Source organism: Pongo abelii, chromosome 20 (assembly GCF_028885655.2).
Source record: "Pongo abelii isolate AG06213 chromosome 20, NHGRI_mPonAbe1-v2.0_pri, whole genome shotgun sequence".
Classification (NCBI taxonomy): Eukaryota; Metazoa; Chordata; class Mammalia; order Primates; family Hominidae; genus Pongo; species Pongo abelii.
Genome location: NC_072005.2, coordinates 23,284,687 through 23,306,307, shown reverse-complemented (window position 1 = coordinate 23,306,307; position 21,621 = coordinate 23,284,687). Strand labels below are relative to the sequence as shown.

The 21,621-nt window shown below is 36.0% G+C and overlaps 1 protein-coding gene and 1 pseudogene across 1 annotated transcript in view; both read left to right on the top strand.

The window, feature by feature from the left end:
• The window catches only part of LOC129051906 (zinc finger protein 728), a 30,093-nt gene extending 12,178 nt beyond the window's left edge, over positions 1-17,915 (top strand). The window contains exons 2-4 of the mRNA XM_054540031.2: positions 2,531-2,657; positions 3,568-3,663; positions 13,846-17,915. Of these exons, the coding sequence (XP_054396006.2) occupies positions 2,531-2,657; positions 3,568-3,663; positions 13,846-15,491 (1,869 nt within the window). The 3' untranslated portion in view covers positions 15,492-17,915. The remainder of the gene's footprint in view (positions 1-2,530; positions 2,658-3,567; positions 3,664-13,845) is intronic.
• PONPYGV1R-PS1936 (vomeronasal 1 receptor ponPygV1R-ps1936 pseudogene) lies at positions 20,017-20,399 on the top strand (annotated as a pseudogene).

Here is a 21,621-nt window from a genome sequence, read left to right as displayed (position 1 = left end):
TAATGGTAGAATAAACCCAGTGGGAGCAACATCATTATTGACAGGGCACTTGTTTAAAAGACTCATTTATGGACCCTTTCCATACCTTCAGAATTACATTTCATAGAGTGGGGAGAAAATTACCAAGTGGTTTATAAGCTCGTTAGAGCTTGAGAGGAAATGTTTAGTCTTAGTTAAGGGGTTATCAGCCCAGGCCTCTAAGTAGTATCACTTGGCTATTTTGCAGAACTCTTTTTACTTGTGCCCTTTCCATGGATTCTGTTTATTGTTCTTGGTGGAAGCATCCATGTTGTTTTAATTAAGTGGCTCATGTGACTGTAAGGTGAGGCCAGAATCAAGTATGAGGAATTCAAAATACATTCATGAGAGTTAAGTTCCATCTTTGCATTAAAGGGTGGTCCAAGAACCTGTTCTGTTTGAATTTGGTAGGGGCAGGACAGCGTGGCCCATATTTCCATTACTGTAGTAGAACTGCTGGTGCCTGTGTCAGGGGATGACTCCTGAGGACAAAATAAAGAAAAGCATATTTTTATCTCTCTGGAGCTACTCATTGTTTCTTCATCTCTTCTGCTATAAAGGACAGAATTGGGTGGAGTTTTTCTGTCTTGGTCCTTCTGCCTATGGATGTGGTGACAGCAGGTAGACCTGTGGTGCTGACCCTTTTAAAGGCATATTCTCAAGATGCAGGTGTAATTTGTCCAGAGAATTTTATCTGAGAAAGAGAAAAAAATGGCCTTTTATTTTCAGCTAAATGTGTCTCAGATCAAGATCTGTGTCCGCTCTGCTTCCTCCAGGAAACATACGTTTAGTACTTGCAAACCTGTACTTCTCTACTTGTGTTTTTCCTCCCTAATGAGTTTGTCTTAACTACTTTAAAAAATTCTTAACAATAGTCAAAAGTCTCTGAAAAATAATTTTTTCTATATACCAGAGCCTTCTCTACATTATAGCTTCTTATATGCTGTGCAGAAATCTCACTATGATTTTATATTCTGCGATATTAAAAATGTCCTTTTGTGGCTGTTGAACATGGGAAGGTGTAGATACTCAAAATTCCTATTGGGGAAAACCTGGGGTTTTTAGTGAAGGCAGAGAACATGTAATGTTGAGGTTTCGTCTGTGTTCCTTATTATGTCTGTGCAGTACAGGATGAAGAAAACACTCATTGAAGCAGTATATGGTATTTATTACCCAGAAAATTCTAAAAAATTGTTAGGAGATAACTGCTGTCTACAGTGCTAAAGAAAGACTATTTAAAATCACTATTAAAAATTACAGAACATGGGAGATATCTCTATCTTGAACTTTCCATAAAACTAATGTTTCCTTATGGTTAAATTCAGACTATAATTTACCTTTCGGGGGGCAATATCTCAGCAGTAATGCTGTATCCTTCTGGGTGCATCAGGACATTATAAAAATTTGTTCTAGTGTAGTTGATGTTAATAAATCACTTGTTGATAAGCTCTCTGACACATTTTTTCACTATAGAATTATTTTTCTCTTCATCGTTAAGTATCTTTATGCAGCTGATGTGAACAAACCAACACATTTAATCTGGCAGCTGCCCTTCTTTCTTAGGTTTCCTTTGCATTTGTCTGTTTTTGGGAAATGAAGGCTCTCATCTTTGTTTACAAACCAGAAAAACTGAGAAAAACACAGGTTCATTCAATTACTGGATATTTGACAAAATAGTCTTTTTGGGCCAAAACCATTGACATACTGATGAGCTTGTTAAAAATTCAGCAACTCAAACTTTATCCCTGATCTTCTGAAAAAAAATAATCTGCATTAATGGAATCTCCAGCTTATTGTACACATTAAAATTTGAGTGATACCTTCTAACTCAACATGTCTGTTCCATCTGAATGATATACAAAACTATGTCTTTTCCATCTGAAAAATACAAATAATTTTTTTTCCCCTTTTTTGAGACGGAGTTTCGCTCTTGTTGCCCAGGCTGGAGGGCAATGGCTCGATCTCGGCTCACCACAACCTCCGCCTCCTGGGTTCAAGCGATTCTCCTGCCTCAGCCTCCCAAGTAGCCAGAATTACAAGCACGCACCACCACACCCAGCTAATTTTGTATTTTTAGTAGAGACGTGGTTTCTCCATGTTGGTCAGGCTGGTCTACAACTCCCAACCTCAGGTGATCTGCCCACCTCAGCCTCCCAAAGTGCTGGGATTACGGGTATGAGCCACCACGCCTGGCACACAATTAATTCTGTATGATGTAAATATAGCACTCAAAATTGTACATGTTAGTGTTTATGCCCTCAAGTTTACACTTTATTATCTAGAAAAGTACTATATATACACGGATGTTATGGATCTTATACCACTTTCTTTTCTCAGAGTTAGAGAATACATTAGAGAATATTGTTGTGTTGAAAACTATTTTATGAATGATTTCAGTCACTCTTGTAAGTGAGAACCAGCTCTTTTTACTCTCTCCATTTTACCTTGAGTCAAATTAAAAATTCTGCCCATGACCAGTTGGTAAATATGTGTGTTTGTGTGTGTTTTCCAGGGATCGTTGACATTTCGGGATGTGGCCATACAGTTCTCTCTGGAGGAGTGGCAATGCCTGGACACTGCACAGCAGAATTTATATAGGAATGTGATGTTAGAGAACTACAGAAACCTGGCCTTCCTGGGTGAGAATGACTTTAATACGCAATTCCTAGTATACACTATAGGTTTCATTTTGCTGTGGACTTTATTGGCCTGGACAAAGGAGGATGAACGCAGGAATAAAGACAAAGACAAAAGAGTGTATTTGGAAGACGGCACCAGGGGGCTCCTTGCTTCTAGTGAATAAGGGCCCTGAGCTTCTATAGATTGAGTAAAGGAGATAGGGAGAAGGGGGAGGTTGTGGTCAGCTGCTTGACTTAGTACAGGCCTGCATGACTGTATTCTTTAAACACTACTCTCCAGATGTTCCAGTAGATAACCTCAAGGAGCATGGCACCAGGGAATGACTGTCCTTAGTGTACCTTCTGGCGGCAGGAGCAGAAGCGAATTTGCCCACATTCTGCATTCATGATAAACAGTTTGCTGTTTGATCATATAGCCTCCAGTGGCATGCTGAGTTGGTCACAACCCTCAGCCTTTCGGCTCCCAACATCATTTATCTTTTGTATAATTTCTTTTTGGTAATTTATGCTTTCAGATTTCTGTTTTCAAGAAAATCATAGGGATTTTTCCATAGAGAAAAAATTTCAAGATGTTTCATCTTGACCTTAACTTACCACATTCTTGAGGTGATCTCTGTCCTTCACTTTAGATTAATGGTAATTTCAAAATTTTACTGGCATAAAATACTGGTGCTCACACCTTAAAATCTAATTGCCACCACCAATTTTTAATTCAGTAGTAGCAGGTGATAAAATTAAGAACTTACAAAATTAGAGTATTTTCTAAATATTTAGAAATTTCTGTTGTAATTTAGTATTTTGGGATAAATGTATTAGAATATTCTATTACATCCTCTTTACTGAACACATTACTAAGTTGTTAATTGGAGAATATGAGCAAGATGCATGTTACTTATTTTTAATAAAACAGGTATTGCTGCCCCTAAGCCAGACCTGATCATTTTTCTGGAGCAAGGAAAAGAGCCCTGGAATATGAAGAGACATGAGATGGTGGAAGAACTGCCAGGTAGGTGAGAATGAATACAGACAACATGGATGAGAGGTCCAAAGTCAAGGAGAAAGCCAGTCCTTAAAGTGATATGGGAAGCTGTGTTCCAAAAGAAGTAGTTTCTGGAAAGCCTAATTTTTATTTTTATTTTTTAATTTTCTCTCACACAGTGGCATCTTCTGTCTTATGCTTTTAAAATTTCTAAGAATTCTTTCCCTTCAGTAATCTTCCTTCAAGTTTACAGTGACAGCCAAAGTACTGTTCATGGCATACAAGAGAGTGCACAATCTGAGTTTTTTTGTTTTTGTTTTTGTGGACACAGATATTTCCATAATTTTAAGGTACTCCATGTTAAACTATCTTTTAAGTTCTCTTTTTCCATCATCTCTGAAATGTGTGAGAGTAGTGGTTTCTGTATCATTGGGTGTTTTTGGTTCATTTTTCTGCACATTTCATCCTGTTTTTATTACTATAGTCTTGAAATACAGTTTGAAATTATAAAGTATGTTGTCCTGCTTTTTTCTTTTTCCTCAAGATTGCCTTGGCTATTCATAGTTTCTTGTAGTTTCATGTAAATTTTATGATTGTATTTTTCATTACTGTGAAAAAAAACCACTGGAATATTGATAGAGAGTTTATTGAATCTAGAGACCACTTTGGATAATATGGCATTTTAACATTTATTCTTTGAATCGATAGACAAAATATATTTAAATTTATTTGTGTTCTCCCATTTTTCATTGATAAATCTTTCACTTGAAACGTTTTTCAGCTCCTCGGTTAAATTTGTTCTCAGATATTTATTATTTTAGTGCTATTGTAAATAAGATTGTTTTCTTCCTCTATTTTATCAGATAGTTCAAGTGTATGGAATCATAACTTGTATGTTAATTTTATATTTTGCTAATTTACTGAGTGTATTTTAAAAGGTTTTAATGTACTGTTTATGGTTTTTTTTTATAGAGAACATTGCATGATCTACAAGCAGCAATGTTTTATTTATTTGTCTTCAATTTCAATGACTTTAAAATTTTTTTGACTAATTTTTCTTCCACATACATCAAGTGCTGTGTTAAAATAGAAGCATTGACAATGGGCACAATATACTTTTGCATTGGTGTCTGAATTTGAAGGTGCAAACACCTCTTAAAGTTTTTATAAACTGGTTTCAGAGGGTAAAAATCTTCTTTTGTTGGGCCTCCAGGGCGATAGAATGCCCTCTGGGTTTGTAGTAGAGCAGGGTTGTAGCTTGGTCACAAGGCTGCTGGCTCTGCACTAGGGTTGGCTTATTACAAGGGGCTTGGGTAGTTGTAATTCCCATTTTATTTTTGGACAGAGTAAATATCCTTCAGGACTTTGCTCAGTAGGGTAGATGCTAGGGCAGGTTTCTGCAGTCAGGTCTGCATATGGTGGGCTTTATATTAGGATGTGGGTTATTGTGGCTTTCACTGAGTACCAGAGAGGATTTCTGAGGTCACTGTGGTTTCTACATAGGCAGAACTGGCCATGAACTGTGGCTTAGGAAGCTGGAACTGAGTCATGGAACTGCTATTGGGACCAAGGTCTGCAGGCCTGCCAGCATTGCTCTAAATGGGTATCACTCTCCAGGCCTCTGGAAGACCCAAGACCTCTCACAGACTGTGGCTGGGAGGAGTTTGGGATGATTACAGAGTAAGTTCAGAATTCTCAGTGGGACCAAGTTGGGTGGGACATTTTCTGGTCTGTAGTCAAGAGCAGGGGTCCTGTAGTTTGCCACCTGAATGAAAGCTTGCCTTCTGAAAAGGGTGCTCCTCAATCTTGGGCTTTAGCAAAGTTTCCCAATTGCCTCCCTGGATCTCAAAGCTCTCTTAAAGGCACTTATTTTTGAGATGGGGTCTCACTGCATAACCCAGGTTGGTCTTAAAATTTTGGCCTGAAGCAATTCTTCAACCTTACTGTACCATGTAGCTGTCATTACAGATGTTAACCATGATGCCTGATTCTCTCATTAAGACATTTTTGTCATGGATGATTGACAGACTTTCTTGCTGTTGGGGGTTAAGCAAATAGGGCACCTTTTTCTTTTTATCTGCTTCTAAGAGTGTAAATGCTTTATAGCTGTATATCTCACATAATCTATGTCTTTTTGTGGCTGACTCATTTCATTTTGTGTAATGTTATCAAGATTTATCTTTATAATTGGTAGAACATTTTTTCCTTTTTGCAAACTGAGTGATATTACAGTATTTTTGTATTTCAGATTATATTTACTGAATGACTTGGTGACAGAAATTTGCATTGCCTTTACCTATTAGCTTACAGTAATAATTATTGCTCTGTAAATGACTCCTCATATGACCATACATGTTAAAGTATATATATGTGTTGCATTCTATTTCATTAGTCTAATTTTTCATCCTTATACCAGATTGTTTTAATTCTGTAGCTTGGAATGTCTTTTGAAATCAGGAACTTTAATGCCTGTAACATTGCTTTATTATTATTATTATTTTAAGATTGTTGGGAACTTTATTGTCTTTTGAGATTCTATATACTTTTGGGGTTACTGTTTCTATTTCTTCAAAAATGCAATGAGAAATTTGAAAAACATTTCATTAAATTTGTAGATTACATTGACCAGGATGAACATCTTTACAATGTTAACTATTACAACCTTTGCATAAGAGCATGCTTGAGTGTTTTGTTAAATTCCTATGTGTGTGTGTATGTGTGTGTGTGTGTGTGTGTGTGTGTGTGTGTGTATTTTTTTTTTGAGATGGAGTCTTGCTCTATCTCCAGGCTGGAGTGCAGTGGCACAATCTTGGCTCACTGCAACCTCCGCCTCCCAGGTTCAAGCGATTCCTTTGCCTCAGCCTCCTGAGTAGCTGGGACTGCAGGTGCATGCCACCAAGCCTGGCTAGTTTTTCACATTTTAGTAGAGACAAGGTTTCACTATGTTGGCCAGAATGGTCTCTATCTCCTGACCTCAGGTGATCCGCCCACCTGGGCCTCCCAAAGTGCCGGGATTACAGGCGTGAGCCATCCATGCCTGGCATATTTTTTTTTTCAATTTTTTTCTATTATTGTTGTATACTTGCATTTGAGTTTAGTCATAGAAAATAATTCATAAAATTTCAGTTTTAAAAAATTTGGTAAGACTTCTTTTTTGGCCTAAGAGGTGGTCTATCAAGAAATATGTTGTATGAGCTATTGAGAAGGGTGTATATCCCGATGTTGAGGAGTGCTCTCTATACCTCTGTCATAAATAGTTGTTTTATACCACCTTTAAGTAGTCCGTTTCATTGTTAATATTCTGTTTTGATTTTTTTTATTATACTTTAAATTCTGGGGTACATGGGCAGAACGTGCAGGTTTGTTACATAGGTATGCACGTGCCATGGTGGTTTGCTGTACGCATCAACCCGTTATCTACATCAGGTATTTCTCCTAATGTTATTCATCCCCTAGCCTCCCACCCCCGAACAGGCCCCAGTGTGTGATGTTCCCCTTCCAGTGTCCCTGTGTTGTCACTGTTCAACTCCCACTTATGAATGACAACATGCTATGTTTGGTTTTCTGTTCTTGTGTTACTTTGCTGAGAATGATGGTTTCCAGCTTTATCCATGTCTCTGCAAAGGACATGAACTCATCCTTTTTTATGGCTGCATACTATTCCGTGGTATATATGTGCCACATTTTCTTTATCCAGTCTATTACTGATGGGCATTTGGGTTGGTTCCAAGTCTTTGCTATTGTGAATAGTGCTGCAATAAACATATGCATGCATGTGTCTTTATAGTAGAATGATTTATAATTTTGGGGGTATATACCCAGTAATGGGATTGCTGGGTCAAATGGTATTTCTAGTTCTAGATCCTTGAGGAATCGCCACATTGTCTTCCACAATGGCTGAACTAATTTACACTCCCACCAACAGTGTAAAAGCATTCCTACTTCTCCACATCTTCTCCAGCATCTGTTGTTTCCTGACTTTTTAATGATCACCATTCTAACTGGCATGAAGTGGTATCTCATTGTGGTTTTCATTTGCATTTCTCTAATGACCAGTGATGATGAGCTTTTTTCATGTTTGTTGGCCACATAAATGTCTGTTTTTGAGACGTGTCTGTTCATATCCTTTGCCCACTTTTTGATGGTTTTTTTTTTTCTTGTAAATTTGTTTAAGTTCTTTATAGATCCTGGATATTAACCCTTTGTCAGATGGATAGATTGCAAAATTTTTCTCCCATTCTGTAGGTTGCCTGTTCACTCTGATGATAGTTTCTTTTGCTGTGCAGAAGCTCTTTAGTTTAATTAGGTCCCATTTGTCAATTTGGCTTTTGTTGCCATTGCTTTTGGTGATTTAGTCATGAAGTCTTTGCCCATGCCTATGTCCCGAATGGCATTGTCTAGGTTTTCTTCTAGGGTTTTTATGGTTTGGTGTGTTACATTTAAGTCTGTAATCCATCTTGAGTTAATTTTTATATAAGGTGTAAGGAAGGGGTCCAGTTTCAGTTTTCTGAGTATGGCTAGCCAGTTTTTTCAACACCTTTTATTAAATAGGGAATCCTTTCCCCATTGCTTGTTTTTTTCAGATTTCTCAAAGATCAGATGGCTGTAGATCTGTGTTGTTATTTCTGAGGCCTCTGTTCTGTTCCATTGGTCTATATATCTGTTTTGATACCAGTACCATACTGTTTTTGTTACTGTAGCCTGTAGTATAGTTTGATACTACAAGTCAGGTAGTGTGATGCCTCCAGCTTTGTTCTTTTTGCTTAGGATTGGCTATATGAGCTTTTTTTTGGTTCCATATTAAATTTAGTTTTTTCAAAATCTGTAAAGAAAGTTAGTGGTAGCTTGATGGAATAGTGTTGAATCTATAAATTACTTTGGGCAGTATGGCCATTTTCACGATATTGATTCTTCCTATCCGTGAGCATGGAATGTTCTTCCATTTGTTTGTGTCCTCTCTTATTTTCTTGAGCAGTGGTTTGTAGTTCTCCTTGAAGAGGTCCTTCACATCCCTTGAAAGTTGTATTCCTAGGTATTCTCTTTGTAGCAATTGTGAATGGGAGCTCAGTCATGATTTAGCGCTCTCTCTATTATTGGTGTATAGGAATGCTTGTGATTTTTGCACATTGATTTTGTATCCTGAGACTTTGCTGAAGTTGCTTATCAGCTTAAAGAGATTTTGAGCTGAGACAATGGGGTTTTTTAAATCATGTCATCTGCAAATAGAGACAATTTGACTTCCTCTTTTCGTATTTGAGTACCTTTTATTTCTTTTTCTTGCCTGATTGCCCTCACCAGAACTTCCAATACTATGTTGAATGGGAGTGGTGAGAGAGGGCATCTTTGTCTTGTGCCGGTTTTCAAAGGGAGTGCTTCTGGTTTTTGCCCATTCAGTATGATATTGTCTGTGGGTTTGTCATAAATAGCTCTTATTATTTTGAGATACATTCCATCAATACCTAGTTTATTGAGAGTTTTTAGCATGAAGGGGTATTGAATTTTGTCGAAGGCCTTTTCTGCATCTATGGAGATAATCATGTGGTTTTTATCATTGGTTCCTGTTTATGTGATGGATTACGTTTATTGATTTGCATATGTTGAACCAGCCTTGGCTCCGAGGGATGAAGCCGACTTGATCGTGGTGGATACGCTTTTTGATGTGCTGCTGGATTCAGTTGGCAAGTATTTTATTGAGGATTTTTGCATCCATGTTCATCAGGGATATTGGCCTGAAATTTTTCTGTTGTTGTGTCTCTGCCAGGTTTTTGTATCAGGATGATGGCTGGCCTGATACAAAGTTAGGGAGGCTTCCCTCCTTTTGTATTGTTTGGAATAGTTTCAGAAAGAATAGGATCAGCTCTTCTTTGTACCTCTGGTAGAATTCAGCTGTGAATCCATCAGGTCCTGGACATTTTTTATTGATAGGCTAATAATTACTGCCTCAATTTCAGAACTTGTTACTGGCCTATTCAGGGATTTGACTTCTTCCTGATTTAGACTTGGAAGGGTGTGTGTGTCCAGGAATTTATTCATTTCTTCTAGATTTTCTAGTTTATTTGCTTAGAGATGTTTATAGTATTCTTTGATGGTAGTTTGTATTTCTGTGGAATCAGTGCTGATGTCCCCTTTATTATTTTTGATTGCATCTATTTGATTCTCTCCTTTCTTCTTTATTAGACTGGCTAGCAGTCTATCTATTTTGTTGATCTTTCAAAAAATCAGCTCCTGGATTCATTGAAAATTTTTTTTTTTTTTTGAAGGGTATTTTGTGTGTCTCTCTCTCTTTCTGTTCTGCTCTGTTCTTAGTTATTTGTTATCTTCTGCTAGGGTTTGAATTTATTTGTTCTTGCTTCTCTAGTTCTTTTAATTGTGATTTTATCATGTCTATTTTAGTTCTTTCCTGCTTTCTCTCGTGGGCATTTAGTGCTATAAATTTTCCTCTAGACACTGCTTTGTCTGTGTGCCAGAGATTCTGGTATGTTGTGTCTTTGTTCTCATTGGTTTCAAAGAACTTTTTTATTTCTGCTTTCATTTTGTTATTTACCCTGTAGTCATTCAGGAGCAGGTTGTTCAGTTTCCATGTTGTGTGGTTTTGAGTGAGTTTCTTAATCCTGAGTTCTAATTTGATTGCACTGTGGTCTGAGAGACTGTTATGATTTCCATTCTTTTACATTTGCTGAGGAGTGTTTTACTTGCAATTATGTGGTCAATTTTAGAAGAAGTGTGATGTGGTGCTGAGAGGAATGTATATTCTGTTGATTTGGGGTAAAGAGTTCTGTAGATGTCTGTTAGGTCTGCTTGGTCCAGAGCTAAGTTCACGTCCTGAATATCCTTGTTAGTGTTCTGTCTCATTGATGGGGCTAATATTGACAGTGGGGTGTTAAAGTCTCCCACTATTATAGTGTGGGAATCTAAGTCTCTTTGTAGGTCCCTAATAACTTGCTTTATGATTCTAGGTGCTCCTGTATTGGGTGCATACATATTTAGGATAGTTAGCTCTTCTTGTTGCGTTGAACCCTTTACTATTACGTAATGCCCATCTTTGTCTCTTTTGATCTTTGTTGGTTTAAAGTCTGTTTTATCAGAGACTAGGATTGCAACCCCTGTTTTTGTTTTGTTTTGTTTTGTTTTTGCTTTCCATTTGCTTGGTAACTATTCCTCCATCCATTTATTTTGAGTCTATGTGTGTCTTTGCACATGAGATGGGTCTCTTGAATACAGCACTTAGATGGATCTTGACTGTATTCAATTTGCCAGTCTGTGTCTTAATTGGGGGCATTTAGCCTATTTACATTTAAGGTTAATATTGTTATGTGTGAATTTGATCCTGTCATTATGATGCTAGCTGGTTATTTTGCCCATTAGTTGATGCAGTTTCTTCATAGTGTTGACGGTCTTTACAATTTGGTATGTTTTTGCAGTGGCTGGTACCAGTCGTTCCTTTGTATGTTTAGTGCTTCCTACAGGAGCTCTTATAAGGCAGGCCTGCTGGTGACAAAATCCTCAGCATTTGCTTGTCTGTAAAGGATTTTATTTCTCCTTCGCTTATGAAGCTTAGTTTGGCTGGATATTAAATTCTGGGTTGAAATTCCTTTCTTTAATAATGTTGAATATTGGCTCCCAGTCTCTTCTGGCTTAGTAGGGTTTCTGCAGAGAGATCCACTTTTAGTCTGATGGGCTTCCATTTGTGGGTAACCCGACCTTTCTCTCTGGCTGCCATCCACATTTTTTCTTCATTTCAACCTTGGTGAATCTGACGATTATGTGTCTTGGGGTTGCTCTTCTCGAGTAGTATCTTTGAGATGTTCTCTGTATTTCCTGAATTTGAATGTTGGCCTGTCTTGCTAGGTTGGGGACGTTCTCCTGGATGATATCCTGAAGGGTATTTTCCAACTTGGTTCCATTCTCCTCATCATTTTCAGGTACCCTGATCAAATGTAGATTTGGTCTTTACACATAGTCCCATATTTCTTGGAGGCTTTGTTCATTTCTTTTTATTCTTTTTTCTCTAATCTTGTCTTCTTGCTTTATTTCATTAAGTTGATCTTCAGTCTCTGATATCCTTTCTTCCGCTTTATCGATTCAGCTATTGATACTTGTGCATGTATCACGAAGTTCTCATGCTGTGTTTTTCATCTCCATCAGGTCATTTATGTTCTTCTCTAAACTGGTTCTTCCTGTTAGCAATTCATCTAACCTTTTTTCAAGGTTCTTAGCTTCCTGGCATTGGGTTAGAGCATGCTCCTTTAGCTCGGAGGAGTTTGTTATTACCCACCCACCTCTGAAGACTACTTCTGTCAATTTGTCAGACTCATTCTCTGTTCAGTTTTGTTTCTTTGCTGGTGAGGAGTTGTGATCCTTTGTAGGAGAAAAGGCATTCTGGTTTTTGGAATTTTCAGCCTTTTTACACTGGCTTCTTCCCATCTTTATGAATTTATCTAACTTTGGTCTTTGATGTTGATGACCTTCAGATGGGGTCTCTGAGTAAACATCCTTTTTGTAGACGTTGCTTCTGTTCCTTTCTGTTAGTTTTTCTTTTAACAGTCAGGCCCCTCTGCTGCAGATGTGCTGGAGCTTGCTGGAGGTCTACTCCAGACCCTGTTTTCCTGGGTATCACCAGCTGAGACTACAGAACAGCAAAGATTGCTGCCCATTCATTCCTCTGGAAGCTTCGTCCCAGGGGCCACCCGCCAGATGCCAGCCAGAGCTCTCCTGTATGAGGTGTCTGTCAGCTTCTACTGGGAGGTGTCTCCCAATTAGGAGACATGGGTGTCAGGGACCCACTTGAGGTGGCAGTCTGACCCTTAGCAGAGCTCAAATGCTAGGTGTTGTTTTTTTACATTATGTTATTTTCAGTGGTAAGAACTGCTTTCAGCATCTTTCCTATGGAAGACATATGCAGTGCCAATATACTTTTTATGAATTTGGTTATTTTGAAAGGTTTTTTTTCTATTAGGCAGGACAGATTTGCTGATTTGGTATTATTCTCACTTGATAGCTATTTTTTTTTTTTTAGGACTTTGACTATATCACACAGTTCTCTTTTGGCCTGTAAATCTTTTGTTGACAATTCACTGGTTATCTCGTAAGACTGTTTGCAAATCACTTTTATCTTGCAGCTCCCAAGATTCTCTTTTTGTCTGTAACTATTCAAATTGTGATTATAAATATGTTTTTGTTATAAATGTATTTGTGTGTATCCTAATTTGCTTTTTGAGCTTGTTTTTTATTTTTACATTATTTTATCTTAATTTTAGAAGCAGTTATTTCTTTTTGTATTTTTTATCACCACAATGTAGATATTTTTGTTCTTATCCTCATTTTTCTGATTTTCTATAGTCTTTTGTGTTCCTATTTCACTCAGAGTATTATTCAATCTTTAAAATTAGTATGTACATTTTTAATGGTTTCTTTCTGAAAATTTTATAATATTTTTGATGGGATTATATTGCCCTATTTTGTATAGATTGTAATCTTTGAGATTTGGACATTTAAAAATTTATAATGTAGCTTTGTCCTGGTGTAGTCAGAAAACAATGGTCTTGGCTAGAGATTATGTGGGTCTCTCAAACATCTTCTTCAGATTTGTCTTGTCTGAAATTTTGCTTACTTTTAGTTAAAAGAGATTATTTATGTTTCTTCTGAAAAGTAGTTACTTGGTACACCTGTTCTCTCTGCAGCACTGCAGTGCTCTGCTGCGGTGTATTTACCTTTGGTCTCAGCAGACTCAAACTGTCATTTCTAAGTATACCACCATATCTTTCAGCACTTTATGTCATGGGAGACAGAAACCAGTGTGTGGAAAGGCCCATAGAAGACAGAAATTAAGTTGTATGTGCCAATATTTTACTTGCCTTTAGAAAAAAAAACAGAAGCTGACAATTTACTTCTGAAGGGACTAGGTAATATTGAGGAGCAGAAAGAGTTGATTGGGTAAATTTAACAAACTTTTCTTTTTTTCTATGTGGCTCTTTGCATTGGGCTTAATTCAGACACTGTACACACTTAACTCATGTATAAATTATCCACACATGTATTTTGGTCTGTATGCTTTTATTGCGTTTATATGTCTGTGAAGAATTAGGGCCTGTGTCATAATGCAATGTCATCTTGCTTATGCAGTTTGAATAATTTTATAGGTTAAATTTGGAAACTATATTTATCTGAGTCTAATAAGTGGACTAATTTGTTGTTTTTATTTCTTTTCAGTTACACGTTCTCATTTTGCTCAACACCTTTGGCCAGAGCAGGGCAAAGAAGATTCTTTCCAAAAAGTGGTATTGAGAAGATATGAAAAATGTGGACATGAGAATTTACAGTTAAAAATTGGTTGTACCAATGTGGATGACTGTAAGGTGCACAAAAAAGGTTATAATAAGCTTAACCAGAGTTTGACAACTACACAAAGCAAAGTATTTCAATGTGGCAAATATGCAAACATCTTTCATAAATGTTCAAATTCAAAAAGACATAAGATAAGGCATACTGGAAAGAAACTTTTGAAATGTAAAGAATATGTCAGATCATTTTACATGCTTTCACACCTATCTCAACATAAAAGAATTTATACTAGAGAGAATTCCTACATATGTGAAGAACATGGCAAAGCCTTAAACTGGTCCTCAGCCCTTACGTATTATAAGAGAATTCATACTGGAGAGAAACCCTACAAATGTGAAGAATGTGGCAAAGCCTTTAGTAAGTTCTCAATCCTTACTAAGCATAAGGTAATTCATACTGGAGAGAAACATTACAAATGTGAAGAATGTGGCAAAGCCTTCACCAGGTCCTCAAGCCTTATTGAACATAAGAGAAGTCATGCTGGAGAGAAACCCTACAAATGTGAAGAATGTGGCAAAGCCTTTAGTAAGGCCTCAACCCTTACTGCACATAAGACAATTCATGCTGGAGAGAAACCCTACGAATGTGAAGAATGTGGCAAAGCTTTCAACCGGTCCTCAAACCTTATGGAACATAAGAGAATTCATACTGGAGAGAAGCCCTACAAATGTGAAGAATGTGGCAAAGCCTTTGGTAACTTCTCAACCCTTACTAAACATAAGGTAATTCATACTGGAGAGAAACCCTACAAATGTGAAGAATGTGGCAAAGCCTTCAGCTGGCCCTCAAGCCTTACTGAACACAAGAGAATTCATGCTGGAGACAAACCTTACAAATGTGAAGAATGTGGCAAAACCTTTAAGTGGTCCTCAACACTTACTAAACATAAGATAATTCATACTGGAGAGAAACCCTACAAATGTGAAGAATGTGGCAAAGCCTTTACTGTGTTCTCAAGCCTTACTAAACATAAAGTAATTCATACTGGAGAGAAGCACTACAAATGTGAAGAATGTGGCAAAGTCTTCAGCTGGTCCTCAAGCCTTGCTACACATAAGGCAATTCATGCTGGAGAGAAACTCTACAAATGTGAAGAATGTGGCAAAGCCTTTAAGTGGTCCTCAAACCTTATGGAACATAAGAGAATTCATACTGGAGAGAAACCCTACAAATGTGAAGAATGTGGCAAAGCCTTCAGTAAGGTTGCAAACCTTACTAAACATAAGGTAATTCATACTGGAGAGAAACACTACAAATGTGAAGAATGTGGCAAAGCCTTCATTTGGTCCTCAAGACTTAGTGAACATAAGAGAATTCATACTGGGGAGAAACCCTACAAATGTGAAGAATGTGGCAAAGCCTTTAGCTGGGTCTCAGTCTTTAACAAACATAAGAAAATTCATGCTGGAAAGAAATTCTACAAATGTGAAGAATGTGGTAAAGACTTCAACCAATCCTCACACCTTACTACTCATAAGAGAATTCATACTGGAGGAAAAACCCTACAAATGTGAAAAATGTGGCAAAGCTTTCAATTAGTTCTCAACCGTTACTGAACATAAGGGTATTTATACAGGAGGGAAACCCTACAAATGTGAAGAATGTGGCAAATTTTTTAACTGTTCCTCAGTCCTTACTAAACATAAGGTAATTCATACTGGAGGGAATTCCTACAGTTGTGTGGAATGTGGCAAAGCCTTTAACCAGTCCTTAAGGCTTACTATGTACAAGACAAGTCATACTGGAGAGAAACCATACATGTGTGAAGAATGTGGGAAAGCCTCTAATAGATCCTCAATTCTTAACAGACATAAGCTAATTCATACTAGAGAGAAACTACAAACCTGAAAGATGTGACAATGCTTTTGGCAACACCTGAAACTTTTCTGAATATAAAAGAAATCATACTGGTGAGAAATCCTAGAAATGTGAAGAATGTGACAAAGCCTTTAAATGGTTGTCACATTTGATTGTAGGTAAGATAACTCATACTGGAGAAAACTGCTAGAATAAACAATGTGGCAAAACATTTAACCAATGTTCATGCCTTATTGCAAAGGAAAGCATTTACACTAGCCTGGGCAACAGAGGGAGACTCTGTCTGGGGGAAGAAAATGTGAACGTCATTAATATCTTCTCACATCTTATTCAGCATCAGAGTTCATACTAAATAAAAGCATTAAAAGTGCAATTGCTGTCAATAGATCTTTCAGAAAATATAAGCCCTTAAAGTACAGAAGAGTATTTATTTTGAGGAAACACATTATAAATATAAAGAGGGTTGTAGTACCTTTACGTGTATCACAGGTTTTATTGTACACATTTTGTACTACAGGAAAACCCTGAGGTAGTTGTTCCAACTTTGCTCAACATCAGGGAATTTATATTGAAGAATAACCCTGCAAATTTAATGAATTTGGACAAACATTTTTTCAAAAACTACAGATTATAAAACATGAAAGTTTATACTAAAATATATTTTTGCAGATGAAGTAAATATTTAAAAAATTTAATCCAAAATTAAGTAAATATCAGAGAATTCACAGTAGAAATATCTGTGTCTCAAACTTCAGACATTACAGTTAATCAGATTGCTGAGTATAGGAAAAAATCCAAAACTAAAGTTGGTAAAAAGAAAAATTATTTGTATATAACTTTGAAAGAAGTAGATCTTTGAAGAGTTATAATTTCATTTAAAGTACACTTTTGTCTTGAAAATACAGATTTTTTTTGCCAGACACAATGGCTTACATCTGTAAGGCCAATACTTTGGGATGCCGAGGTGGGTAGATCACCTGAGTTCAAGACCAGCCTGGCCAACTTGGTGAAAACCCATGTCTACTAAAAAGAAATAAAAAAATTAGCGAAGCATGGTGGTGCACATCTGTAGTCCCAGCTACTTGGGAGGCTGAGGCGTGAGAATCACTTGAACCTGGGAGCCAGAGGTTGCAGTAAGCTGAGATGTTGCTACTGCATTGCAGCCTGGGTGACAGAGCAAGACTCTGTCTCAAAAGAAAAAAAAAAAAAAACAGCTTATTTGGAAACTGAATAATGATGGAATTCAACTCTTAAATTATTTCATGCTATTTCTTCATTTCTGTTGTATTCACATGTAAAAAAAATGTGATCAGTTCTGCATCACAGATTTGGGAGACTTTATTAGGTGGTCATTATTTATTACCTTATGGATGACTAAGGACATTAAAATGTAAGATGCATGATGAAAATCTAAGTAGAAAGGCTGTTTGTGGTTAACTTACAGAATTGAGTGATGTAGGGCATTCCGAGTAATATTCCTTTTTTTTTTTTTTTTTTTTTTGAGAGGGAATCTCACTCTGTTGCCCAGGCTGGAGTGCAGTGGCATAATCTCAGCTCACTATAAGCTTCTCCTCCCAGGTTCAAGCTATGCTCCTGTCTCCACCTCCCAAGTAGCTGAGATTACAGGTGCCCCTGACCACATCCAGCTAATATTTCTATTTTAGTAAAACAAGGTTTCACCATGTTGGCCAGGCTGTTCTTGAACTCTTGACCTCAAGTGATCTGCTTGCCTTGGCTTCCCAAAGTGCTGTGATTATAGGTGTGAGCCACTGCGCCCAGCCCTAAGTAATATTCTAATGCGTTATTATGAGAGAAAATCATTCTTATAGTTAAAATTAAATCAAAATTACTATGTCATTTTACTAATTGTACTTTTATGTGAGAAAACTTTTTTTTAAAGTTTTAGATTGTGTTAATTTTTCAATTCAACATTGATAATGTTAAATACTGTTATACATTCAATAAAGTGTTGTTATGCCACTAATTTTAACCTATTCCACCTTACTCGAGGGTATATTTAAAAGATGGTTACCGTACACTATTTGATAATAGACCAACATCTCTAGTATTCTTCTTTTTCAGTGGCTTTAAACTACAAATAAGTTGAAGAATATGGTTCCTATAGGTTAAATTTTTTTTACATTTAAATTTATTTTTCTTAGTTTTTGTGTTTACATGTGTATATATTTATGCCATATATGGCATATTTTAGTACAGTCATACAATATATAATCATCACATTGTGATAAATAAGGTACCTATAACCTCTGGCTTTTATGTTTTGTATTACAAACAATTCAATTCTACAGTCTTAGTTATTCTAAGTTGTACAGTTAAATTGTTATTGGCTACATGGTTATTTTTATGGTCATCATAAAAATTATATACAAGCGTAAATAAAATCAACATATTTCTGAGTCCTGAATAATTTTCAAAAATTTATTATTATGTATTTTTTGAACATGTGGCCTCTGCCTGAGAGCACATAATAGAGTTTTAGTTTTACACATCTGTTAGTCTAAAGATATAACAGGTTTAAGGAGTAAGGTGTTTGAATATAAGTTTGTAACTGTTTTCAGAAGAAAAGAGCAATATTGAAACAAAGCATTTTAATAAGATGTCTAATTTACTAGAAAACAAAAATCCTCAAAAATGCTAAAAGCAAATGTATATACTCTGCTTTGTATTCAATTTATTACACTATCTTACAGCTTATCATTTAGAATCTTTCCATGCAAATTTTCTGTTTTTACTTGCGTGATACTCATGCTAGACCCATAATCTTTTTTTTTTTTTTTTTTTTTTTGAGACCAAGTTTCGTTCTTGTTGCCCAGGCTCAAGTGCAATAGTGTGGTCTTGGCTCACTGCAACCTCCACCTCGTGGGCTCAAGCAATTCTCCTGCCTCAGCCTCCTGAGTAGCTGGGATTACAGGCATGTGCCACCATGCCCAGCTAATTTTTGCATTTTTAGTAGAGATGGGGTTTCACTATGTTGGCCAGGTTGGTCTCGAACTCCTGACCTCAGGTGATCCACCCATCTCAGCCTCCCAAAGTGCTGGGATTACAGGCATGAGCTACCACGCCCAGCCTAGACCCACAATCTTTTTGTTTCTTATGTTTTTGTTTTATAGTTTATGAAATATTTATCTGAGCTGATTTGTAGTTATAAGAATATTTTTTATAAAATTTCATCATGCACACAAAATTATTTCTAGATGTAATTCCACAATTTGTGTATTTTTACATTTTATTTAGTTAAAACATTCCATTAGCCTCTATGGGAGAACCCCATATAAGCTTACTTTTCTTAAGTTATTGTTCCCTTAACTTTTTATAAGTGACATATGTAAATTTTATTTATTGAGTCAATTTGTTTCAGTAAGTACTAGGGAAGCTTCATAAGTCATGTGGATGCTTTTATATATAAATGTAGCAAACAAAACATGACAGTGCTCAGTGTGTAACAGATGCTCCATATTTCGTCATAAATATTCCTGCTAAAGTTAGTTTATAACTTCAAGTCAGAGATGGAAGATATCAGTTGCAAAGAAATAACATTGAAGAGGACATTTTTTCCAGGCTGCAAAGTTGAATCTTGCTGAATTTAAAGAGAAGTGCTTCATTCATGTCCTAATTATCTAAGTTTTGTTTTTTTATTTGCATTCAAACCATATATGCATCACAGCCCATCTTTTTCTGTGTTATGGCTATAGTTTTCTCACTATTGTTTTCATGCCATGTGATTCACAAGATATGTTGTAGGTTTTAAGGAGAACATTGATATTTTTAAATGCACTGAAAAATTGGTTTTAACTGGAAGATTTGCATATGAATACAACTTTAAGATTGGCTAATTAACATAAAAGACATACACTGCCTACCGAAGAGAGGATTAAATCAGCATGGTATTTCTTTGTAAAAGAAAAATGTTAGGCTTTTCTACAAAGTGTGGCAAATATGTAATTTGCTAGAACAAACATAAAAATTAAATTTTTAAGAGAATAGTAAGTGAGCAGTTTAAAATTTATTTAGGATGTACTTACAGCACAACTTACATTTCCATGCAAAATCCTCTATTTTAAAGTGTAAATGTTAAAGGTTGCAAAGCAATAAAATGACCTCTGTAAATTTGGAATAATATTTATTTTCCATATTGATATTACAATTTGGAGACATTTATCACTCATTTTTAAAATGTTTTAGTGGTTGAAGTTTAGTCTACAGTTTATATTCTTAGTCACCTAACTAGCGATCTCCTAGATTTTCTCTGAAAACTTTTGGAGATAATGGCAGCTTTTGGATTAAAACATTCCCTGTTAGTTTGCATGCAAACCAGTTTACTGTGATCACACAGTGGCCAGTCATGGGAGCATAAGCAAGCCTTCCGTTTTCGTGTCTTTCATATTATCACCATAAGCACCAGTAACTCCAGGTACCCCAAGCTTAAAATAAAAGCCCTAAAGTCATTGGCTTCTCCCATGCACTGTGCTGGGTTCAGAACATGCTGTTAAACATCAAAGTTCCTATGGTTATGACTGACATGAGAAAACAGCAAAGAGACAGACAGTATGTGAAACATTGTTATCCTTCTATAGTGTCTTAAAAATATATTTTTAACTTGACAAAATGTGTATTTCTTTTGTTAAACAACATTTTGAAGTATATGTACATTGTCAAATGCTTAGTTCTAGGTAATTAATGCTTTATCTTATATTGTTAACATTTTTGTGGTTAGACAACATGAAATTGTAAGCATTTTTCAAAAATACAAATACATTATGAACTATAGTCACCATGCTGTACAATAAATCTCTTGAAATTATTTCTTTTATCCAAGTATAATTATGTATTCCTTGACAGACATCTTTCAATGCCATTTCTTCTAAATGCCTTGGCATTTGGTAGTCACCAGTTTACTCTCTACATCGATGAGATTAACTTTTTTAGAATCCATGTGTAAGTGAAATCATGAGACATTAATCTTTCTGTGCCTTGCTTATTTCAACTAATATAATGTCCACTAGGGGAATCTATGTGATTGAAAATAATAGAATTTTTGTTGTTTAAAGATGAATATTATTCCATTGTGTATATCTACCACATTGTCTTTATTTACTCATTAGATGTTGAACTGTTGGTTTTATATATTTTACATGTGAAGAGTGCTGCAAACAACCTAGAAGTGTGAATGTTTCTTCATTCTAATTTCCTTTGTTTTGGATATACAATGGTGCAATTGTCATATGGTAGTTTTATTTTTAAGTTTTTTAAGAAAACTCTGTTTTTCATAATGGCTGTCCTCACTTATGTTCAAACAGTGTGCAAGCATTTTCTTTTCTTCAGAATTCTGCCAACACTTGTTCTTCTTAATTAGAGTCATTCTAACAGAAGTAAGTTGATATCTCATACTTCTTTTTTTGCTTGCCTTTCCCTGATAATAATTGACATTGAGCATTTTAAAAAATATACCTGTATATCTTTTTCTGAAAAATATTTAAGACTTTTTCTCATTTTTAATATTTGTTTTTATTGTATAGTCATTTGAATTTGTTATATAGTTTTGATATTAATCCCTTGTCACATTTATGATTTGCAAATATTTTCTTCCATTTTTTAGTTGCCTCATCCTGTTGATTGTATTATATTCCATGCAGCAGTTTTTAAATTTAAAATAATCTGATTCGTCTATTTTTTCAATTTGCTTCTTGGGATTTGAGGTCAAATTTTAAAAGTGACTGCCCAACCAATGTTACAGGGCTTTCAGTCTGTGTTTTTTATAGTAGTTTCAGAGTTTTAGACCTTCCATTTAAGTATCTAATTTATTTT